The sequence below is a fragment of the Ctenocephalides felis genome, unplaced genomic scaffold (genome assembly GCF_003426905.1).
Source record: "Ctenocephalides felis isolate EL2017-DRISC unplaced genomic scaffold, ASM342690v1 CF-g0.4_SCAFFOLD_01886, whole genome shotgun sequence".
Taxonomy (NCBI): domain Eukaryota; kingdom Metazoa; phylum Arthropoda; class Insecta; order Siphonaptera; family Pulicidae; genus Ctenocephalides; species Ctenocephalides felis.
The window spans coordinates 118,433,377-118,457,653 of record NW_020538040.1 but is presented as its reverse complement, the minus strand read 5'-3'; the positions used below and the strand labels follow the sequence as shown (position 1 = coordinate 118,457,653).

The following is a 24,277-nucleotide window of genomic DNA, read 5'->3' as shown; positions in this document are numbered from 1 at the left end:
GTAGGATCCACAGAAGAAAATGTAGATAAATCATAAAATTTTAAAAAAATATTTTCCTTTAAAGGCCTAGGAGTGATATCTTGAAGATTTTTTCTTCAACGTTGAAACATATTGAAATGAATAAAACAGCCAATGCGTCGAATGTAAAAAATTTATTTTAATGTTTTATACGTTTCGGGACTAGATGTGTCTCATTATTCAGCTAAAAGAAATTTACATTATAAAGAAAAAGTTTAAAAAAATGAATTTATATTGGAAAAATTAATTGAAAACAACAATTAAACACACCAGATCAGGAAAAACCACACTATATCAAAACATTCTACAACACCACAATCACATATTACTACTGTAGGAAAGCAAAAATAATTTAAGAAAAGACCAAAAAAGGTAAAAGTAAAATTGTATGAAACACATAATTTTATTTTTAACAGATAGCATAGCAACAAGGTTTGACTTATTTGCGACGGCGACGAGTAGTTCGTTCTGCTGCCAGAACGCGAGCATGGAAAAGTGGGGATATCAGGGGCGTAGTAGAGAGTCAGATTTACAGAAATTAATTATATTTTGATAACTTTCTGAAAGGAAGCAAGAAGAACTGCGTTTGTTCACACAATTTGAATTTAAAAAGATAAAACATGATTCAGAAAATCTTCTAAGGTCTATATTTTTTTCTTTATATAAAATTATAGGATGGTCAGTATTAAGAGAGTGTTTGAAATTAATAATGTGCTCAGAAAACATTGTTTTAAATTGTCTAGGGTTTTTTGAATTATAAATATGTTGATTCATTCTTTTATGTATTGGGAACTTTCACCGATGTAACAACTGTCACAATCTAAACAATTAATTTTATAAACGGCATCGATGATTCTGTCAGACCGAGATTTTGATTTTAAAGTAGAAAACAGGGTACTGAGTGTGTTATTAAAAGTAAAAACTAAAAGAAAAAAGTTTTTTTAAAAAATAAGAAAAGCTCCTTAAATAAGGTAAACAAATAATGCCTTTATATTTGCTAAATAAAAAAAAAGAATTTGAATCAGCGGTAAAATATTTTTGAACAACGGATGTGACATTATTATTATCAATATTAGTAACGTTTGATTATTTTAACCTATTTTTAATTATATTATTGATTAAATGTAAAGGATAAGAGTTATTTGTGAGAATGGAGCGGACTAAATCCAAGTTTTTATTCCAAAAAGTTTTATTGCTTAAAAGAATAGCTCTATCAATGAGAGAAATGATGATGGAAATTTTTACAGAACGAGAATGAAACGATAAGTAATCAATGTATCTACCAGAAGAAGTTGGTTTCTGAAACCAATCAGTTAAAATATAATTGTTTTGGTTTCTAATAAGTTTAATGTCTAAAAAACTAATGGAATTGTCATCTTCAAACTCACAAGTAAACTTTAAATGATTATTAAAAGAATTAAAGGCATCAAGAGTGGAGAAGATGGAATTATTTTCTAAACACAAGAGAACGTCATCAACATATCTAAAGTAAAAGAAAGGTTGAACAGGAAGTTTGGGTAGAACAAAATTTTCAAGTAACTGTAAAGTTAAATCTGCTAAAGGGGGACTAATGCTAGAACCCATAGGCATACCAAAAATCTGAGCAAAAAATTTATTGTCAAAACAAAAATATGTATTATTGAATATGAAATTTAAAATGTATTTAAACCAAAATAAATTGATAGTTGTATGTGGTTTGATGTCATTCCGACGATCCGAAATGGCATCCAACGCAAGATCCCATGGAACGTTAGTAAACAACAAAACGACATCAAAGCTAACCAAAGAAAAGCTAGACGGAATACTTAAGTTGTTGAATTAAATTAAATTCTTAAATTTTTGCCAAAATGAAAGAGTTTGAGACATTAGATTTTGATAAAATGGTGACCTTAGAGAGAATAGTACTTAAATATTTAGTTAAATTGCTTAACGGTGAGTTTATGACAGCAACTATATGTTAATAATAATGTCACATCCGTTGTTTAAAAATATTTTACCGCTGATTCAAATTCTTCTTTATTTAACAAATGTAAAGGCATTATTTGTTTACCTTATTTAGGGAGCTTTTCTTATTTAAAAAAAAAAATATATCTGTTGAAGGTTTTCATTTAGTTTTTACTTTTGATAACACACTCAGTACCCTGTTTTCTACTTTAAAATCAAAATCTCCGTCTGACCACCAACAGAATCACCGATGCCGTTTATAAAATTAATTGTTTAGATTGTGACAGTTGTTACATCGGTGAAAGTTCCCAATACATAAAAGAATGAAAAGAATCGTGACGCACCATTCGCCGCACGGATTCGTACAGTGGAGACGCGGCATTAGAAATTTTTAATCTGCGCATATTATTCATCATGTTCATTCGTGTTCGTTCGTTAGGTGTGGCGCACCTTAACATATAACAACTTAAACTAACCATACGAATCTTATTCACTGCACTATGCAGTCGCAGCATAGGTAAAGAAAATCACAATCAGTTTGAGAATTGAGATAAAACCTATGATATACAGTAAACCCTTGCTTTACGCGGCAACTGCGTACCGTGCAGTATGGGAACCGTGCTATAAGAAACTCGTATTTAACATACAATTCAGGCTCATTCGTAGTGGGTTCTATGGAACCTTACATAGTGCAGTATGGGATCCGTGCTATGAGAGACTCACAGTTGGTACAAATCGCACCATTTTTATCGTGCTGTACGGAGACAAAAAAATACAACTTGAAGTAGGAGTAATACGGACGAAATGACATGTAGGACATTGACACCTTATTCAAAAATTGGCGCGACGCGGTAGTCAGCTCAAACGTGTTCTTAGGCAGCTATTATATAATCAGGCATGTCTAAAAGATAAAAGTCGATAACAAAATTTACATCAATACCCTTTTGTACAACGAACTTATGAGCTGTTGACCACATACCGTGTAATAAGAAGTGCGTGTAGTCGGAGGGATGTCGGATTTATAGCTCCGTGTAGTATGGGAACCGTGTACCCAGAGTGCCGTGTAAAGCGAGGTCCTACTGTATTCATATACTCTTTTATCTATGGATATATTCATTTAGAGATATGACAGTTGAAGTAATTTCAATTTACTTATAATTCGAATTTAAATGTTGATAACACTTACATATCACGATATTTATACAAACATTAACCTATAGAACTGAAAGAAAAGAATGAGATAAATATAATGAATATGAAATATAATGAATTAAATGTATTATAATGAATGTTAATGTCAACGCTCTTAAGCATTATTTGTTAAAAATCATGTCCATATTGTGATTAATTTTGTGTTAATACACCCATGTATGACTAAAATTTTTTTAAAACTAAATATAAAATTATCAAAGCGAGTTAGTTCGATAGGTGTCTCTGCGCCCGCTAAGAGTGTCTTATCCCTGTTAACTTGATAGGATGTGGCTATGTACGGAAAAGTAGAGTCCAGGAGAGTCTATGTTATCTTGATTAATTGGCGATAAATATAATTTGTTTTTGATGTGTAATGTGAGAATAATAGTTTAAAAAAGCGGCTTAATAAGAATCAGTTATAAAGCAGTATTAGTATTTATTGGTATTCTTCAGTTATAGTTTTAGTACAATTTGAGAGTGATATTAAGTGATTCACATTATCCAGCGGGTTATAATATTTAAGATTTTATTTTAACGTGCGACGATGCCACGAATTCGCAGAGCGGCAAGTAATTTTGGAAGACGTACTCGGCAAGCTCGAGCAATCTATGAACGAAGATTGAATAGGACCCATGAACAACATATGACGGACAATATGAATTTGAGAGAGCAAGTAGCAAATACACGTGCCAATGAAAGTTTAGAGAGACGTACTCAACGACTGACAGATATGGCATTAAGAAATCGAGAGGTGCAACGAGGTGCGACCGCCGCCATTAGAGAAAATAATCAACAACGAGTTAATAATCACAGAGCATTTTTACGCGCATCACTTTTGTGCCTGGCGTTTAATTATGATCCTGAAATTGATTATTCATCACACTCTTTAATTACCATTGGTAATATGGACAAAGTATGTAAACATTGTCATGCTCTAAAATTCAAAGGAGAATCAGCATGTTTATGTTGCGCATCAGGGAAAATTATATTGACAAAATTAACAACATCACCCGAACCTTTAAAAACTCTACTAGATGGAACAACGTCTCAATCAAAAATAATACTGAAAAAAATTCGCATATTTAATTCATATTTTCAGATGACGTCATTTGGTGCTACGAAAGTATTTGAAAATGAAGATGGTCGAAATTTTGAATCAACATTTAAGATACAAGGTCAAGTTTACCACCCTCAAGTTTCCCATGCCTGATGTGAATCCGAAATTCTTACAGATTTATTTTATGGGCGATGCTGAACGACAAACAAACATGCGATGCGAATTTAATCACATACAGCTAATGAAGGAAAGAGATATTGTGAACTCTTTGGAAATATTTTTTAAAAACCATAACCAGTTGTTGCATTTGTTTAAGACTCTTTCAAGTAGACTAGAAAACGATGATTGCGCTATTATTATCAGAGCAGACAAAGTGCCGGTTGGAGAACACACTGGCGCATATAATGTTCCAACAGTCAATGAAGTCGCGGTCGTAATAGCTGGTGATCTATGTGAGGGGCGTGATATACGTATACAACGGAGAGATAATACCATGCAGATAATACAGGCAGTATCGATTGATATTTTGGAAAGGTGAAGATGGGTACCATAAAAATATTAAACAAAGGGATCCAAATACAAGTAAAAATCTTATTTTTATAAAAAAAATTCAAATAATAATAATTAAAATAATTTTAATATATTTTATTCCAGATGCAGAACTTGCCAAAAAAGTAAGTGCCATGGACTTTTACTGCTACCGATTAATGATTCGAGATAATGAAGAAAATAACATTCTTAAATGCAGACAGCTGTTCCATCAGTTCATGGTCGACATGTATGTGAAAATTGAGAGTGAGAGATTGAGATTCATAAAGTTTAATCAAGCCAAACTCCGCGCTGAGGAATATATACATTTGCGTGATGCAGTACTTGGTAATGTAGATGCAATGAATGATATTAGTCATATTGATACTGCATATATTCTTTCATCTTCTTATATTGGAAGTCCGCGACATATGCAGGAGTACATTCAAGATGGTATGGCTTATGTTCGTGCATATGGCAGACCTGATCTGTTCATTACCTTTACGTGCAATCCCAAATGGGATGAAATAAAAAAATTGCTGATGCCGGGACAAACAACGATGGATAGGCATGATATAACTGAACGAGTTTTTAAACAGAAGTTGAAATCATTGATGAATTTGATAGCGCATCATTCTGTTTTTGGTGAAACACGCTGTTGGTTATACTCAGTAGAATGGCAGGAAAGAGGTTTACCCCGTGCACATATTTTGTTGTGGTTAATTGATAAGGTACGTTCTGTAGAGATTGACAATATTATCTCAGCAGAAATTCCTGATAAAAATGTTTATGAGGAATTGTTCGATATTATAACTACTAACATGATACCTAGTCCATGCGATACTCTCACCATTATGTCACCATGCATGGTGAATGGAAAATGTACAAAACATTCTCCAAAATCATTCCAAAACGATACTATCACCGACATTGATGGTTACCCCGCTTATCGGCAACGTGACGTTGACATTGGTGGACAATGTTTTGAATTGCGACTGTCGAATGGCGGGGTAATAGATGTTGATAGTCGATGGGTAGTTCCTTATTCGCCTTTGCTATGCAAAACCTATAAAGCACATATAAATGTCAAACTGTGCAGCTCGGTGAAGTCAATAAAATACATATGCAAATATGTTCATAAAGGGAGCGACAAAGCGATATTTGCAATTAAAAGTATTAATGAGAATGATGAAATAACTCGATATCAAATGGGTAGATACGTCAGTAGCAATGAAGCTATCTCGCGTATTTTTGGTTTTCCCATACATGAAAGGAATCCATCTGTGGTACATTTGGCTGTGCATTTGGAGAACGGTCAGCGGGTATACTTTACAGAAAACAATATATTACAACAAACTTTGACTGCTCCAAAGACTACTTTAACCGCATTTTTTAAACTTTGTAATAGATCAGATATTGCTGGAAAATTTGTTGGAACATTATTATATACAGATACACCTAAATATTTTACATGGGATGAAAAATTAAAAGATTCTAATCTAATATCTAATCTAATACCTAGAAAACGAGGTATTCCTGTTTCAGGATTCGAAGACATATATATATGACAAACAATTTGGGTAGATTGTATACTGTTCATCCTAAGCAACGAGAATGCTTTTATTTACGTTTGTTGTTGATTAATGTTATAGGACCATGATCATTCCAAAATTTGAGGACAGTCAATGGAATTTTATATGAAACTTTTTACGATGCGTGCCGTGAGTTGCACTTATTGGAGAATGATAATCAATGGGACATGACTATTGCAGATGCAGCAATGATTTCATCTGCACATAAAATTCGACAATTATTTGCAATAATATTAACAACATGTTTTCCATCAGACGCATCTGCACTGTGGAATACACATAAAGACCCAATGAGTGAGGATATTTTGCATCGGTATAAAATTAATAATTAAGATAATAATCATGAATTTTCAGAACAAATATATAACGAAGCCTTAATAATGATTGAAGATATTTGTATCCAAATTTTGAACATGTCGCTAATTCTATTTGGCTTGTCAGCACCGAGCCGAGCAGCAGTAGATATCATGAACAGCGATGCTCAACGTGAACACCAGTTTGTTAAAACTGCTTTAGCTACATTTGTTGCTAATAATGAAATATTGCTTACTGCCGAGCAACTAAGTGTATATGATCAAATCAATACTTTAATTGAGGCACAACAGGGCGGATTTTTTTTTTAGACGCACCCGGGGGCACTGGCAAAACATTTATTATTTCACTGATTCTTGCGCATGTGCGGTCGCAAAATAATATTGCGTTGGCAATAGCTGCATTAGGAATTGCAGCGACATTACTTGAAGAAGGACGAACTGCGCATTCGGCATTTAAGTTACCTTTAAATGTTCATGTTAACCCAGAAGCAATGTGCAACATGAAGAAGAAATCAGGAATGGCGAAAGTTTTGCGAAAATGTGAACTAATCATCTGGGATGAATGTACTATGGCGCACAAGCATTCGCTTGAAGCTCTTGATAGGTCGCTGAAAGATATCAAAAATAATAATTGTCTTTTTGGTGGCTGCCTATTGCTACTGTCTGGCGATTTCAGACAGACATTGCCCATTATTCCACGAGCGACGAGTGCTGATGAAATAAATGCCTGTATAAAAAAGTCTTATCTGTGGCGCCAAGTAAAGAAATTACATCTTAGTGTTAACATTCGTGTTCAATGTCTAAATGATGCTCTGGGGTCGAAATTTTTACAACAATTATTGGATATTGGTAATGGCAGAACTAATTTTTATGAAAATACAGAGTACATTCAATTCCCTGATAATTTTTGTAATATGGTTGATAGCAAAGCCAAACTAATAGAAAATATTTTTCCAAATTTAATGCATAATCTAAAGATCATGAGTGGCTACAAGAACGAGCAATTTTAGCAGCAACGAATTTGGATGTACACGAAATAAATTTAAAAATACAACAGATACTGCCAGGATATGAATTCACATTTAAATTAGTTGATACTGTTATTGATCCTGATGAAATCGTCAATTATCCAGTCGAATTTTTAAATTCTCTTGATTTACCAGGAATGCCGCCGCACAAATTACTATTGAAAGTTGGTTCTCCAATTATATTATTAAGAAATTTAAATGCCTCAAAATTATGCAATGGCACAAGATTAGATGGGAAACATTATAGAGGCAATTATTATGGGCGGAAAATTCAAAGATGATGTTGTTCTTTTGCCTAGAATACCACTAATTCCTTCGAAATCAGTAATACCTTTTAAAAGACTGCAGTTTCCTATACGTTATTGGCATATGCTATGACCATAAACAAGTCACAAGGGCAGACAATGAACTTTTGCGGTAAAAATTTAGAAAATCCGTGCTTTAATCACGGACTGCTATATGTTGCTTGCTCAAGAGGCAGAAACCCAACTAATTTCACCAAGAATATTATATATCCTTTGGCTTTACAATAAACTCTACTACATTAAAAGTTTAAAATAAAAAAGAATTATATACTATATTAACTATATAGTATAATTAATTATATTATATATATATATATTATATATATATATATATATATTATATATATATATATATATATATATATATATATATATATATATATATATATTAATTATATAATTAATATTAATTATAATAACATTAATTATTGGAATTGCATTCCTGAATATAATATTGTTAAATTGTTCATTTGAAAATAAATATAACTATTGTATTAATTAAATTTATTTATGTATAATTTAAAAAAAAAAGTTGAATGATATTGAAAAGTAAAATACTTTTTTAATATAGACATATGCAGGGCCGGTCCTGCCTTGCATGCGATGCATGATAAAAATGCGGGCGCACACCTTAGGGGGCGCCGAAACGAGTTTAGAAAATTAAATTTATAATATAATATTTATATTTTTTATATAAAATCTAGAATTATTTATATAAAATCTAGAATACTTAATGAATTATAATAAACAATCTAACTTAACTATGGATACGGAGACACAAAAAGCATATTTATGTTGCAATGTGATATCAGTAGAAACAATTAACCGATTAATAACTCTGCAAATTAGTAAATAACATCTCTGTTTATTGCTTAATCTTCTTATTCAATTTTTTCTTTGTTTGAAGTTACCGTGAAATCGAAAAAGAAATTATCTACTGTTCAATCTCATAAGCGCAAATCTGCGAAATATTAAATTAACTAATATCGGGCATTATCGGCGAAAAATTGCGAGCCGATTTAGTTGAAACGGGACTTGTTAAAAAATATAAAGAAAGTATAAAACAAATAACAAAAAAATATGAAAAATGGAAGCAAAATTTACTCTGGAACGAAAATCTTAAGGCTTTTTTAAACCTAGTGGCATACTCTAAATTTAATAATTATTAACTATGCAGAAATAATACATATCAAATATAATAAGTTTTTTCTTTTAATATAGTTGAAGAAATGTTTAATTTCTTTGCATTTTTTACTGATTTTTGGACAATATTTTTAAAATACGTTAAAAATTTGTCAACAAACTGATACTCTGAATATGACGGGAAAGCAAGGATGAATACAATTTGGGTATTACGGCATCAATAAGGAGAAGTTTACGACACAATTTTGAATATTGCAAATGATGAAAAATTAAATTCAATTAAAATTTAAAAAATCCAACATGAAATACGAGTGTTATGATTGAAAATGAAAAGCTCTCTTGGCATGATTTGCTCAATAGAATAAATCGCATAATAAATAAGTAAAATATTTTAAAACCCAAATATTAATATTGAAAAATGTTAAAAATAATTAAAAATTTAAAAATATTTGATTATAATCAACCCGCGAATCGCCTCAATTTTCTGATTAAATTTAAAGTCATTATATTTTATACGCATTTAAATTATATCTAATTTTTTGTGTACTAAATCCAGAATAATTAAAAATTAATTTATAAGAATATGTAAATATTTATATAATTTTAATGATAAACTGTTAAAACAGTTAAAATTAATAGAGGGGGGGAGCGCTAGAAAAAAAGTTGCATGCGGGCGCTGAGGACCCCAGGACCGGCCCTGGACATATGTGTACAGGACAACGTCTGTCGGGTCAGCTAGTATATATATATCTTATATATAAATATGGAGCTCTCGATAAAATGATCCGCTAAAACTCGAAAACGGCTAATTGATTTGGCCAGACATAGTCTTGAAAAATTTGTGCTAATTAGTAGATTTTCGGAAAGGTGAGATAAGAAAGACTTAGTATATCAGATTTATTGCTCTAATTGCGAACTCTTTTATATTGGAGAAACTAGCCAAAACCTGAGTAAACGCCTTCATCAACATAAAAACAACTCAAAAAATCCGAAGCAATTTAAGACGATTTTAACTGAGCATATTAAAAATTTAAACCATGATATAAATTTTTTTAACCCTAAAATTTTACATTTTGAAGAGAACGTAATTAAAAGAAGATTTCACAATCGGCCCTGAACGAAACAAACACTTGGTTTCTTAATAGCGTGTCAAAGTTTCTTAAAAAATGACAAGATCCCATCGCTTTTTAAATTTCCCGTAAAATTTGAACACATGCTAAAAACTGCTTAAAGAAAAAATGTGACATTTCTATCTTAAACTCCGAAAAGTAAATACATAGTTTCGACAACTTGTTAAGTTATTATGGTTATTACTGTGTTTTACCATTTGCGATGTTAAAAAATATATATCTTATCAATGTTCACATACTCATACCATGGATTAATAATAATGGTTTCATATGCTATATTAGGATACAAAATTGTAAGTGTATTATTATTATTGTTCTTCCATGAAATTTCTTACATATAATTTATTTAGTTTAAATTTTTATAGTTAATTTGATTACTACTGAATGATGGCTAAGATGCTAGCCGAAACGTATGGATTTTAAATAAATAAACTTTTAAAAAAACTCTCATACTATTTTTATTAATGTTACGCCAGAATTAAAACGCAAATGAAACATATATATCAACATCATATTCAAGACTATTCAATATATATATATATATATATATATATATATATATATATATACATATATTTAGCGAAATATATGAAATAGTTACGGTTTGAATGTCGCGCGCATGGATTTATTTTGTGAAGTTGCAAGTGGTTGACCGTGCGGACATAAGTATGAATGCATAAGGCCTAGATAAATAAGCATAAATAGATCGCTATCTCGGGCGATTTGACGTTACACTCATTTCAATTTACGAATAGATCACAACATGGCAGCACATGTACATACAGTATGTAAATTAACCCCTGGTATTACTTCTACATTTGTACATATAATCAATATAGCCAAAAAATCTGAAAAGAAATAATATTTTAAATAAGAACAAAACATATGAAATACAAAATATATTTTCAAATTTATCACAGACATATTTTTGAAGAATTATAAACTAAACAGAAATAACTGACTACTATTAATTAAAGTATATTACAGACATATTTTTAAAGTACTACAAATTGAAGAGAAATAACTTATTCATATTAATTACTTAATGACTAATAATAATATATTAAAAACTTAAAAACTAAGAAGTGAAAAGCGCAGGAGTATTGACAATGGAATAAAAAATTTAGAAAGAATGACAAGTAATGCGATAATTTAAAAGGATAAAAAGAACAGCACATTTTTAAAAAGGAACGAGTATTTCCGAAACAAAATAATCCTAAAAACAAAAAATGAACTTACAATTGACGAAATCTTTGAATAGTTTCTGTATAAGTGTTTTTTTAAAAGTAAGTAATCAAAACCTTGAACTACTTTTAATTTATACCAATTGTAGCTCAAACCTATCTATCGTTTTAATCCAGTTTTTATTGCAAGGAGGTTTAGTTAAAACTATAACTAAACCCTTGCTTTTTATAAACTGCCTGGTCTTTGAGTATACTCTCTTAATTGAGACAATAACAACATTCTTGCCCTTACATTACGTTTCCGGAATATTTGAAAACTTCTCAAAACATTGTATACTCTGTTGGAATTTATCCTTTAAATTATTTCATTGTTTGTTAATCCTTTTTAATCCCGAAACAAAATTTGATGTATCATACATCTTCTGGATGTTAAGGCACTCCTACGCCTTATCACTGCATTCTGAGGCAATTTGCAGCTACCACCAAGGACTTCTATTGAATATATTGTTATCATATTAATTAAAGATATTGTTATTATCATATTAGTTATTTTTGCTGCAATTATTATGAAAAAATACCTTTGCGGAAAACTGGTGTCATAATAGGTGACTCTTAACCTGCACTTGACAATCTCAGGGTTGCTGCAAAAATCTTTTTCAAGGTTTTTAGGCTTTCATCTCCTAACTAAAAACATAAGATTCATTTATTAATATTTTTTTGCAAATTGTATTGAAGTATTTAGAGTTATAATTACTTGTCCTTGTCCTTAGAGTTGCAGATTGTTCTTCTGGTTCTGTGTGAGAGCATTCTCCAGTGACTTGAAAACTATTATATTATTGCCGTAAAGGAGACACTTCTAATTGGTTTCGATTTCAAATTATCTTCGTTTTGTGCCACAAACCGAAGAGTTAGGTCATCCATTAAAAAATTATTCGCCCTCTGCATCCAAATTGAAAGCATCTTTTTACAAATTTTTACTCACAAATATATATATATATATATATATGTATATATATATATATATATATATATATGTTTAATTTGAGTTTAATATTCGGGCGTAACATCAATAAAAATAGTATGAGTTTTTTTAAAAAAATTATTTATTTAAAATCCATACGTTTCGGCTAGCATCTTAGCCATCATTCAGTGATAATCAAGTTAACTATAAAAATTGAAACTAAATAAATTATATGAAAGGAAATTTCATGGAAAAACAATAATAATAATAATAGTAATAAAACACTTACAATTTTGTATCCTAATATAGCGTATGAAACCATTATTAATCCATGGTATGAGTATGTGCACATTGATAAGATATGTATTTTTTAACACAAACATCACAAATGGTAAAACACACTAATAATCATGATAACTTGACAAGTTGTCGAAACTATGTATTTACTCTTCGGAGTTTAGGATAGAAATGTCACAACTTTCTCAAAGTAGTTTTTAGCATGTGTTGATATTTTTTGGAAAATTTAAAAGGCGATGGGATTTTGTTATTTTTTAAGGAATTTTGACACGCTATTAAGAAACCACGTGTTCGCTTCGTTCAGGGCCGTATTGTCAAAGCGTTTGTTTATAACTTTGTCGTTATGTAATTGTAAAAACAACCCCTCAGCGAATCTTCTTTTAATTGTATTCTCTTCAAAATGTAAAATTTTAGGGTTAAAAAATCGATATTATGATTTAAATTTTTAATATGCTCAGTTAACATTGTTTTAAATTGCTTGGGATTTTTTGAATTATTTTTGTGTTGATTAAGGCGTTTACTCAGGTTTTGGCTAGTTTCTCCAATATAAAAGAGTTCGCAATTAGAGCAATTAATTTGATATACCAAATTCCTGAGGCGGTCAAAATTGAACTTAGATTTCATTTGTGTAAAAATTGAACTAAGGGTTGCATCACAATTACATACCAACAGAATGCCACACTGTTGAAATAGTTTTTTCCACGAGAAATATAAATCTTTTACGTACGGTAGGCAAATGACACCAGTATATGATTCTAAGTCTAAACGGTTTTTATGGTCTGTGAGGTCTTTTTGTTTGTTAAAAATGTAACTGCGTCTGTTATTTATGACCGAGTTGATTATGTTCGGTCATAAATAACAGACGCAGTTACATTTTTAACAAACAAAAAGACCTCACAGACCATAAAAACCGTTTAGACTTAGAATCATATACTGGTGTCATTTGCCTACCGTACGTAAAAGATTTATATTTCTCGTGGAAAAAACTATTTCAACAGTGTGGCATTCTGTTGGTATGTAATTGTGATGCAACCCTTAGTTCAATTTTTACACAAATAAAATCTAAGTTCAATTTTGACCGCCTCAGGAATTTGGTATATCAAATTAATTGCTCTAATTGCGAACTCTTTTATATTGGAGAAACTAGCCAAAACCTGAGTAAACGCCTTAATCAACACAAAAATAATTCAAAAAATCCCAAGCAATTTAAAACAATGTTAACTGAGCATATTAAAAATTTAAATCATAATATCGATTTTTTTAACCCTAAAATTTTACATTTTGAAGAGAATACAATTAAAAGAAGATTCGCTGAGGGGTTGTTTTTACAATTACATAACGACAAAGTTATAAACAAACGCTTTGACAATACGGCCCTGAACGAAGCGAACACGTGGTTTCTTAATAGCGTGTCAAAATTCCTTAAAAAATAACAAAATCCCATCGCCTTTTAAATTTTCCAAAAAATATCAACACATGCTAAAAACTACTTTGAGAAAGTTGTGACATTTCTATCCTAAACTCCGAAGAGTAAATACATAGTTCCGACAACTTGTCAAGTTATCATGATTATTAGTGTGTTTTACCATTTGTGATGTTTGTGTTAAAAAATACATATCTTATCAATGTGCACATACTCATACCATGGATTAATAATGGTTTCATATGCTATATTAGGATACAAAATTGTAAGTGTTTTATTATTATTATTATTATTATTGTTTTTCCATGAAATTTCCTTTCATATAATTTATTTAGTTTCAATTTTTATAGTTAACTTGATTATCACTGAATGATGGCTAAGATGCTAGCCGAAACGTATGGATTTTAAATAAATAATTTTTTTAAAAAAACTCGTACTATTTTTATTGATGTTACGCCCGAATATTAAACTCAAATTAAACATATATATCAACATCAAATTCAAGACTATTCAAATATATATATATATATATATATATATATATATATATATATATACATAATATATAACATTTTAATATTATTTTCATGATACATATTCATTATATGCATAATACATAAATATATACGTACCTGATAATTAGATGCCGGAAAGATATGCATTTTTTATTATATTTGGAGTTATAACAATTTGGGACATTACACTTTACCATTTTAACTTAATAACAAATGAAAAAAGTATTCACCAAAATATAATTATATATGAACAATCACAGAAAAACAAATATAACACATCTCAACTACACTACGCGATGACAACTTATAGAAAATGGCCGATCAAATCAATGTAGATCAAGCTAGCTGCTAGATCAATGAAATTGGAAATCGTAGCGCCATCCTTCGATCTTTTCGAATACCAATTCATTTCAGAACAAGGTAATCTACATTTGTTCGGAGATTACCGGCCATTCCATAAGGTATTACTGCACGAGGTAGAAAGTGGGAGAGTTGGCGTTGAGCGGGCAAGCGGCAAGGATGTGTGATGAGTGTGTAGTAAGATGGAGGAAATAAATGTTATATACAAAGTTACCGGTGTTTTATTGAAGATGTAATGGACAACCTGACAATGAAAAAGAAGAGACTTATATATCTATATATTTATATATATATATATATATACTAGATGGCCCGACAGGCGTTGTCCTGTACCCATATAATTTAATATTCTATACTAATATTTACCGTTCAGTTAAAAATAATAATTATTGCTTTTTGAATTACTACTTACACAAATATATGAGTGATGTTAAATGTAGAACTGCTTCAAATGAAATTATGATTTTCAATTCCACAGGCAACACTTTAATTATCCCTTTAACAAATATTAAAATATGTTAAATAAAATTGTATATTAAAAATTATACACTGCAATTTATGAAACAAATTTATTTCCAATAGCTCAATTTATTTTAATGCTAAGGATTATCCAATATTTTTAGTCATACCTGTGTAGATGCAGGTGTATAAATGAATGATTTTTTGTTTATTCACGACTAAAACATTGATTTTCCGCATTTATCACACTAAAAATCATCATTTGCCTTTGTGATTTATAGCATAGGATATACGTATTGGAAATTGAAGTCTTTTAAAGGGTATAACAAATTCGAAAAGAATTATTATATAGCATTCGCGGTATAGGTACAATATCACCTTGAAATTTTCTACCCAAAATAATTGCTTCAATAATGTGGCCTATAATTTTTATAATTTTGTACCATATTTTAACTGGATTTTAGTAATTTTAATATCTAATTTACATTTTTCTCACTAATAATTCAATATACATTATTACTTAAGTTCATATTTGAAGTGAATTAATATGTCAAATCCTGTTCACATGTGGTCTATTCAACCTACGATCAACTAAATTATTGCAGTAAATTGAGAGGTAAAAAGCGTGTGCCCTGCGATTTTTTTACTGTATTCCAATTTGATTGATATTTTGGAAATAGGCTAATCTTAATCTTAATTCAGAAGTGAAAACAATTTGCACTCCTTTACCACCCTCGGCATTAATTAGATTATAACTCTTTTAATTCTGATTTTATCAGAACTTGTAACATGCTATTTTAAAGGTAATTAAATGACCTACAATTTTCTCTATCATAAATTTTACCGTAACTTCTCTTCTTTTGAAACGGCGAAGGATTAAAGGGCTCGAAAGACACTCTGGTTGGACAGCCGCGCACTCTTTAAACAATCATAACTCTATCAATATTTGTGCAACAAAATAATAATAAAAATCAATAATTAGTCAGAAAAAGACCTTGAATTTCAGTGATATAATAATAAGAAATTGGTTGTTTTCAATAGATTTTTTTCTAACTAAAGTTATGGTATTTTCTTGAATCCATCAAAATCTCTTAAACCAAGTTAATTCTAGACGAAATACGATTATTTTTAATTTTGGTAGAAATGGCGGTCATAAACTATTTGATTTAAATGAAAAAAAAAATGTATGTGTCTTTTATTTGCATGATAGCTCACTCATTTTACACGCAGAAGTACTTATTTTAAAGCTTATTTTGAGCACTATAAAACCCCATTTTCATATCTAGCTTAATATTGTACCTAGAACACTATAAAACAGCGATTTATTGAGATTTTGATTTATTTAATTTTGTTCATTTCATTTTTTTTCGTTGAAATGAATATTTCTGAAGATATTAACAAACAACACTTTTAATTTTTCTTTAACGTTTAGTTAAAAAATAATCTGTCAAATTGAATTTTAATTGATATAGGATATGTAGCTGCATCACCTGTCAGATGCATGTTGACTCTATCTTATTATATTATTTTAATTTTTGGCACATCTCAGCTACTTTTTGGCAATAGTAATGTAGACATTTTATTTTCCTTAATTATAATCATGTGTTTATTATATTTTAATATTGCCTTAGCCTATAAGTGAATGGAAATGTTTGGCAAATGACAGTCTTCGTTTGTTTTCAATGTCAAACTTTGCCTTAAATATTTTCAGGGCCAAACAATGATAATCGGTTGTTCGCGCCAGAACGACGTTAGATGGTATGAGCAGACGACATTGTCAGAATCAGATTATCTTTTATCCCGAAAGAAAAAGATTTTGGATATAATCGCTAACCTGGGGTTTGCTTGTCATGTACGTGGTTCAATTGTTTTTCCGTATGAGTTTTGTTGAATTATTCGAATGTTCAATGTTATTTGTGTGAATAAATACGTTATTAATTGCAGCCAGTATACCTTATTGTGCTTCTGGAGTCAATTCCTACCTCAGTATCCATTCCTTACTGCGATCTGAGAATTTCAGACGTCAAGCCACCACCCAACTTGCAAGCAGATAACATCTTGTATATCCTGAATATACTCAATTGTACAAAATCTTTGGAATAGCTATTGAATCAAATATAATAAGCTATTCCGAAAGGGTCTAACCAACCCCCATCCGTAACATTGGTCCTTCGACGCCGGATTCTAATTTTGATTAGGATTTATTGAGTATATTAAGGAAATGGAGAATGTGAACCAAACGTCATCTCCTTTCAACAATTGCGCGTATTTGGGATTTTTTTCATTTCTTGAGATTTGTTACTCTTATTGTTGTTAAGATAAAAATCTTAATAAAGAATATTTCAAAATTAAAGATTGATTGGGATGCAGCGCTACCATCATTTATTATGACTTCTTGGTTAGCCATATCTTCCGAATCAAAGTTGAATAACTATATCATGCCACATTATCTCAGAACTGCGGAACACAAAAATGTTCAGTACTTGGATTTACGGATAGCTCCGAACAAGCATGCGGAGCTGTAATTTACAATGATATTAATGATTCAATGATAGTCCGCCAATGGTTGGTAGAACTAACGACTCGTTGGGAAACGTTTGTAGCCAACATAATATCAAAAATTGACGACCTTTTTCATAATACACAATGGTTCCTTATTTCTACTGATAAAAAGGCAGCCATTGGTGTTTCCTAAGATCTTCTTCCTAAACTATATGTTAGATATAAGAATTGGTTGTTTGTGTCGAATTTTTGGAACGAGTTTATATCTACTTGGTCTTCTGGAAGGATTAATATATTCCGTGAGAAACAAAAAAAAAACTCTTTATTCCTTATTCCTTTTATTACATTTCGAAGAGTTTAAAATACATTTCAATTTTTTATTTTACGTAATTTTAGATGGAGACTCAATGATTGTGGCCTTGTTGAGCTCAAGACCTTTATGTTGGCTGAGTGGTGATCCAAGAGCCTCAGCTTCCTGCACCTTCATCAACTCTGTCGGATTCGCCTGCTCCATTGGATGCAAGAAAGATTAGAACTTTTCTAGGTGAAAAGAATTAAATGGCAATAAAAGGTAGCCCTTTTAGACTGGGGAATATGTTTGCGTCAGAACGACGTTAGATGGTGCGAGCAGACAACATTGTCAGAATCAGACAATCTTTTAGTCTCTGGCAATCCCGAAAGAAAAAGATTTTGGATATAAACGCTAATCTGGGGTTCGCTTGTCATGTACGTGGTTCAATTGTTTTTCCGTATGAGTTTTGTTGAATTTTCCAAGTGTTTGATATTATTTGTGTAAATAAATACGTTATTAATGCAGCCAGTGCACCTTATTGTGCTTCTGGAGTCAATTCCTACCTCAGTATCCATTCCTTACAGCGATCTGAGGATTCCAGACTTCAAGCCACCATCGGACTGGGCCGCCTTCCAAGCAAATAACATCTAGATATCCTGAATATACTCAATTGTACAAAATCCTCGGAATACCTATTGAATCAAATATAATAAGCTATTCCAAAAGGGTCTAACCAACCCCTATCCGTAACAGCGTTTTTTTGTAATTTTTTCCATTTATTTCTACAATATAATTATATTTGTATGAAAAAAATCTAGAAAATTCTCTGAACAAACTTCAAACAAAGTAAATTTGAATTATAAATATTGTTAGAGCTATCCACCCCTTTGTAATAATTATAAAGAATATTATAAATTCTATATAACAGTCAAATATAAACAACGCAGTTAGCATGACGCATAGCCTTGCTTACATTGTATGCAGAGATAAGACGCACGTGCAAGTCAGTTAACGGTTTGCAACCGCAATTGCGTCTCAAATAAATAAACTGATTCATATGTAACGAACATTTCTAGAAAATGATTACGTCATCTTGAGAAGGTTATAAAAGCTCTGAGATGATGAAATCGCTGTTCATTCTTGGTTCATTTTTCAATCACTCCACATCAGTCTCCACCTCAATATATTAAGTTGTAATCAAGTGTTACCGAATAATAAAGTAAATAGAGTTAATAAATATCTTCCAATGTTTATTTAAATATTTTCCACAGTGGTAAAGGCTTTAAATGTTAGCAGCAGAAGAACCCAAATTTAAATGTTGACATCGTTGGTGTGACGCAACTTAATGTTGGCAACGGCGAATCCACAACATTTAGTACCAGTGTTGGGATCTCAACATATTTGTTGTTAGCTCTGGGGTGCACAACAATATATAATTTTTATAAATTTAAATAGATTTTGACAGATATTTACTAAAAAAAATAAAACGCTAAAATGACTAATGTCAATATTAATGGAACATTTGAGAAAAAAAGATTTATGATTTTTGAGAAAAAAAAATTAGTAATTTGTGTAATTATTCTAAACTCAAAATTGAACTGGAGAGTTCACTTTAACAACAAAAAACAGCAGATTGATGAACTATTTAAAAAACATTACTGGCTGCTGAATAAACGATCCGAACTGTCGACAAACAACAAACTTATTATTTACAACTGTATTTTCAAACCGGTGTGGTCTTATGGGATTCAACTATGGGGCACCACCAATAAAACCAATATACAGATAATTCAGCGAGTGCAGAACAAGATCATATGGCAGGCACTGAACGCACCCAGGTACGTTCCCAACTGCTTGATTCGCCAGGACAGTATCATGATGACAGTAAATGAAGTAATTCAACAAAAAACAGATAACTATAAAAGAAGAATTGACGAACACCCAAATTACTTGGCACAAAAAGTATTCTCAGAAGCGCGCCCGAACAGACTAAAACAAAGAAATCCCAATGATCTCAAAAATAGCCATTTGTAAACGCTAACATTAATATTATTATTATTATTATTATCATTATCTTATTTCTAATATTGTTATTTTGTTATATTTTATTGTTTTTCTAGTATTATTTTATTATTCAGAAATTTTATTTATTTTATTTATTAATTTTATTTTTATTATTATTTGCTTTCATTTTATATTAAATCATCATACTACGGATATCATTTTAATGTAAATTATATCCTTTGTACTCTTATTTATTTAAATTTATATTATTATTATCATTATTGCTAGATGTTATATTATTTAACAGTTGTAATAAATATTGTAATTAAAAAAGTGTAATTAAAATCTAATATTATTATTAATATATCAGTTGAGATAATTGTTTAAAGTTGATTGTGCTTTAAAATAGGATTGAATTGTTATATAATAAGTATTGATGTAAGTATAATCACATAGTAGTGTACATGATATTAGACATGTCAGTATTTCATCATTAGAGTAATTGCAGTAAAATGCCGCCTAAGATATCGAGCGTTTAAAACTAAATATGTTAAAATTTATTTATTAAATAATAAAATTTAATTTAAACGTTTTGGCTAGCATCTTAGCCTTCATTCAGTAGCAATCAATTTAACTACAAAAATTAAAATTAAATAAGTAATATGTAAGAAATTTCATAGAAAAACAATAATAATAATATTAATAAAAATAATAATAATAATAATAATAATAATAATAATAATAATAATAATAATAATAATAATAATAATAATAATAATAATAATAATAATAATAATAATAATAATAAATAATAATAATAATAATAATAATAATAATAATAATAATAATAATAATAATAATAATAATAATAATAATAATAATAATAATAATAATAATAAAACACTTACAATTTTGTATCCTAATATAACATATGAAAACATTATTAATCCATGGTATATATTTTTTAACATCACAGGTGGTAAAATACACAAATAAACATGATAACTTAACAAGTTGTCAAAACTATGTATTTACTGTTAAGTGTTTAATATAGAAATGTCACATTTTTTCTTGAAACAGTTTTTATTTTCTTGAAACGCTATTAAGGAACCATGTGTTTGTTTTGTGCAGGGCCGTATAGTCAAAGCGATTGTTTATAACTGTCGTTATGCAATTGCAAAAACAACCCCTCGGCTAATCTTCTTTTAATTACGTTCTCTTTAAAATGTAAAACTTTTGGGTTGAAAAAATCTAAATTATGGTTTAAATTAATATGCTCAGTTAACATCGTCTTAAATTGCTTAGGATTTTTTGAGTTATTTTTATATTGATGACGGCGTTTACTCAGGTTTTGGCTAGTTTCTCCGATATAAAAAAGTTTGCAATTAAAGCAATTAATCTGATATACCAAGTTCCTGAGGCGGTCAGAATTAAACTTAGATTGAATTTGTGTAACTAGTTGGTTTTGGTATTTTGCCTTGAGCAAGTTACATGAACTTCCCGATAATAATCAACTTAATCAATAAAATATAAATTATTTTTTGAGTGGTTTTATCACACATAATTAAACACGAACGATCACGTTAACTCGGAGTATTTTCTAAAAGCAAATTTTCAAAAATCAACTATTTTTGTAATTGAACCAGTTTCCGTAGGACTTTAATGGTTCACTAAGTATCCAGTACCCTATCGTTATACCAAGTAAATCGTTACTTTTAATTTTAGCAAACGTCAAAAAAACTACTCATTTTCTCAAACTTTGATGAATTTTTAAAATTAAACTACTTGTCGTAAGACCGTAATAATTCAGTAAGTTTTATAATATCATGATATATATCGCCAAAAAAGTTCCATAAAAGTTGGTTTAAATTTTTTTTCAACAGTTAATTGCAAGAAAACGGCTCGGTAGATTTTGATCTAAAACTATTCAGTATCACTCCCAGCTAATATCTTTCGAACAGTTTTTGATTTTTCAACATCGATTCGGTAGTATGAGCCTAAATGTGGACGAAAAGTTTAACACTTTTTATCATATGACAAAGAAACGGCTTGGCAGATCACCGCACAAAACTGACAAACGATAGTCCTCACTGAGATATATCAAATGGCATCAAAATTTCTGAAATCGGTTCAGGCGTTTTTGAGTAAACGTCGATGAAAGGTCTAATTTTGACAAATGACAAAAAACGATATCAATTTTGCAAGCTTTGAAAAATTTTATAATTTAAACGGCTTATCGTAGTGCCGTAATATTTTAGTATGGGCTACAAGGCTATGGTATCTACCGTTAAAAAAAATCAAAAAAATCGTCGAAAATTTTTTTTAACACTTTATTACAAGAAAACGGCTCAGCCGATCTTTACCAAAAACTAATTAGCACGATTCCCAACCAATATCTTTCGAACAGTTTTTGAATTTTCAAAATCGATTGGAAATTGCGGGCTAAAACGTGGACGAATTTTTTTTTACTTTTCTGCGATTTACAAAGAAACGACTTGGCTGATCGTCGCGCAAATTTGATAAACTCTAGTGGCTTTTAAATTTTTCAAATCGGTCCAGCCGTTTTTGAAAAAACGTCGATTCACGGCAAAAAATCTCGCACACACACATACTTTTTCCAAATTTGGTCTTATTCGATTCCGAATGGCTTGAATCGTCGAGAAAACATAAAATTAGCAAATCGGATTTTTTTATAAAAACATAAACTTTTCCTTTGGGAAGTTGAAAATTGAACTAAGGGTTGTATCGCAATTACCGCAATTCTGGTACCATTTTCTAAAATTCTAAATTTTAGATAAATTTCTAAAAAAAACTCTCATACTATTTTTATTGATGTGACGCCCGACTTTTTAACTCATGTATAAATTAAACATATTACATCAACATCAAATTTAATACTATTCAAAAATATCACTCCTGGGCTGAAAAAAGGATTATTGACTTAATACACAAGTTATTATATAATTTTCTTAAAAACCTACAATACACTCTACGAATCATGGATCCACATCCTCACATCAAACCATTAGTCCCCCAAGTATACAGGAACAGACAAGTGACCTTCAATATACGTGATGACCAATCGTTTTATGAACTTATCAGACGCAACTACGGGGTCCATATACTCTCACAATTTAAAACAGTTTCTAAATTAAATTCCAAGATTATTGTAAATACTAATAAATATGTGTTCTTATTAAGATGTCGAAAAGAAAAATTAATACCAAACTTTTACAAAATCAATGTAAAAAACCTACTTCTAATAAGTCAGAAGACAATACAGTAGAAAATCTTAGCTTAAAATTTATTTTTTTAACCATGGAAAGTTGCATTAAAAATATACATAACTTCAATAATACCATCACAAAAATTATCAATTAGTAGTTTCGAACAGTTGAGTCCGAAATTGTTAACGATTTTCTCCACTTCGAAAATATTAAAGACAATAAACATTCCATAAACCTAAAACAATCTTACAAACATAAATTTAACAAATTATAACAAAATAAAATAGAATATAGTAAACTTTAGATGAAAACGTCATCAGTAAATAGCTAAAATACTTTTCATTCATTGAGATCACAGATTGACTTCGATATATTTTTGCATTAGGCCCAAATTTTGCCGTTTCCAATTTTCCTAACAATTTTAATTTCATTAAATTACTCTCGAATTTAGAAAATGGTTTGCAACAAATTAAAAATCCTATACTGAAATCACATACTAGAACTCTTTTTTGCAAAAAATTATTTCGTATATCAATTCTTTCAATATAAAAAAATCGAGTTATAACGATATTCTTAGAGATTTCAAAAGTTGTAAAAAACATCCTGACATCATTGTGACCAGAACAAACAAAGGACACGTCACAGTTATACTTGACAAAGATGACTATTTACAAAAGAATACAGAATCACTTTCGGACACCAGTGCCTATACGACCATAAATAACGACCCAACCGAACACATTAACCGCTCCTGTCATAAACTTGTAGACAAATTAGTTACTAATACACAAATCATAAAAGAT

The 24,277-nt window shown here is 30.1% G+C and overlaps 1 protein-coding gene across 1 annotated transcript; it reads left to right on the top strand.

Moving 5' to 3' along the window:
• The first annotated feature begins 3,697 nt into the window (after positions 1–3,697).
• On the top strand, positions 3,698–18,887 carry LOC113375801. The gene is made up of 10 exons (XM_026615747.1): positions 3,698–4,066; positions 4,253–4,333; positions 4,386–4,662; positions 4,865–6,268; positions 6,511–6,624; positions 6,685–6,894; positions 6,954–7,493; positions 7,622–7,921; positions 18,348–18,470; positions 18,769–18,887. The coding sequence occupies exons 1-10, from the start codon at positions 3,698–3,700 to the stop codon at positions 18,885–18,887; spliced, it is 3,537 nt and encodes a 1,178-aa protein (XP_026471532.1).
• The last annotated feature ends 5,390 nt before the right edge of the window (positions 18,888–24,277 follow it).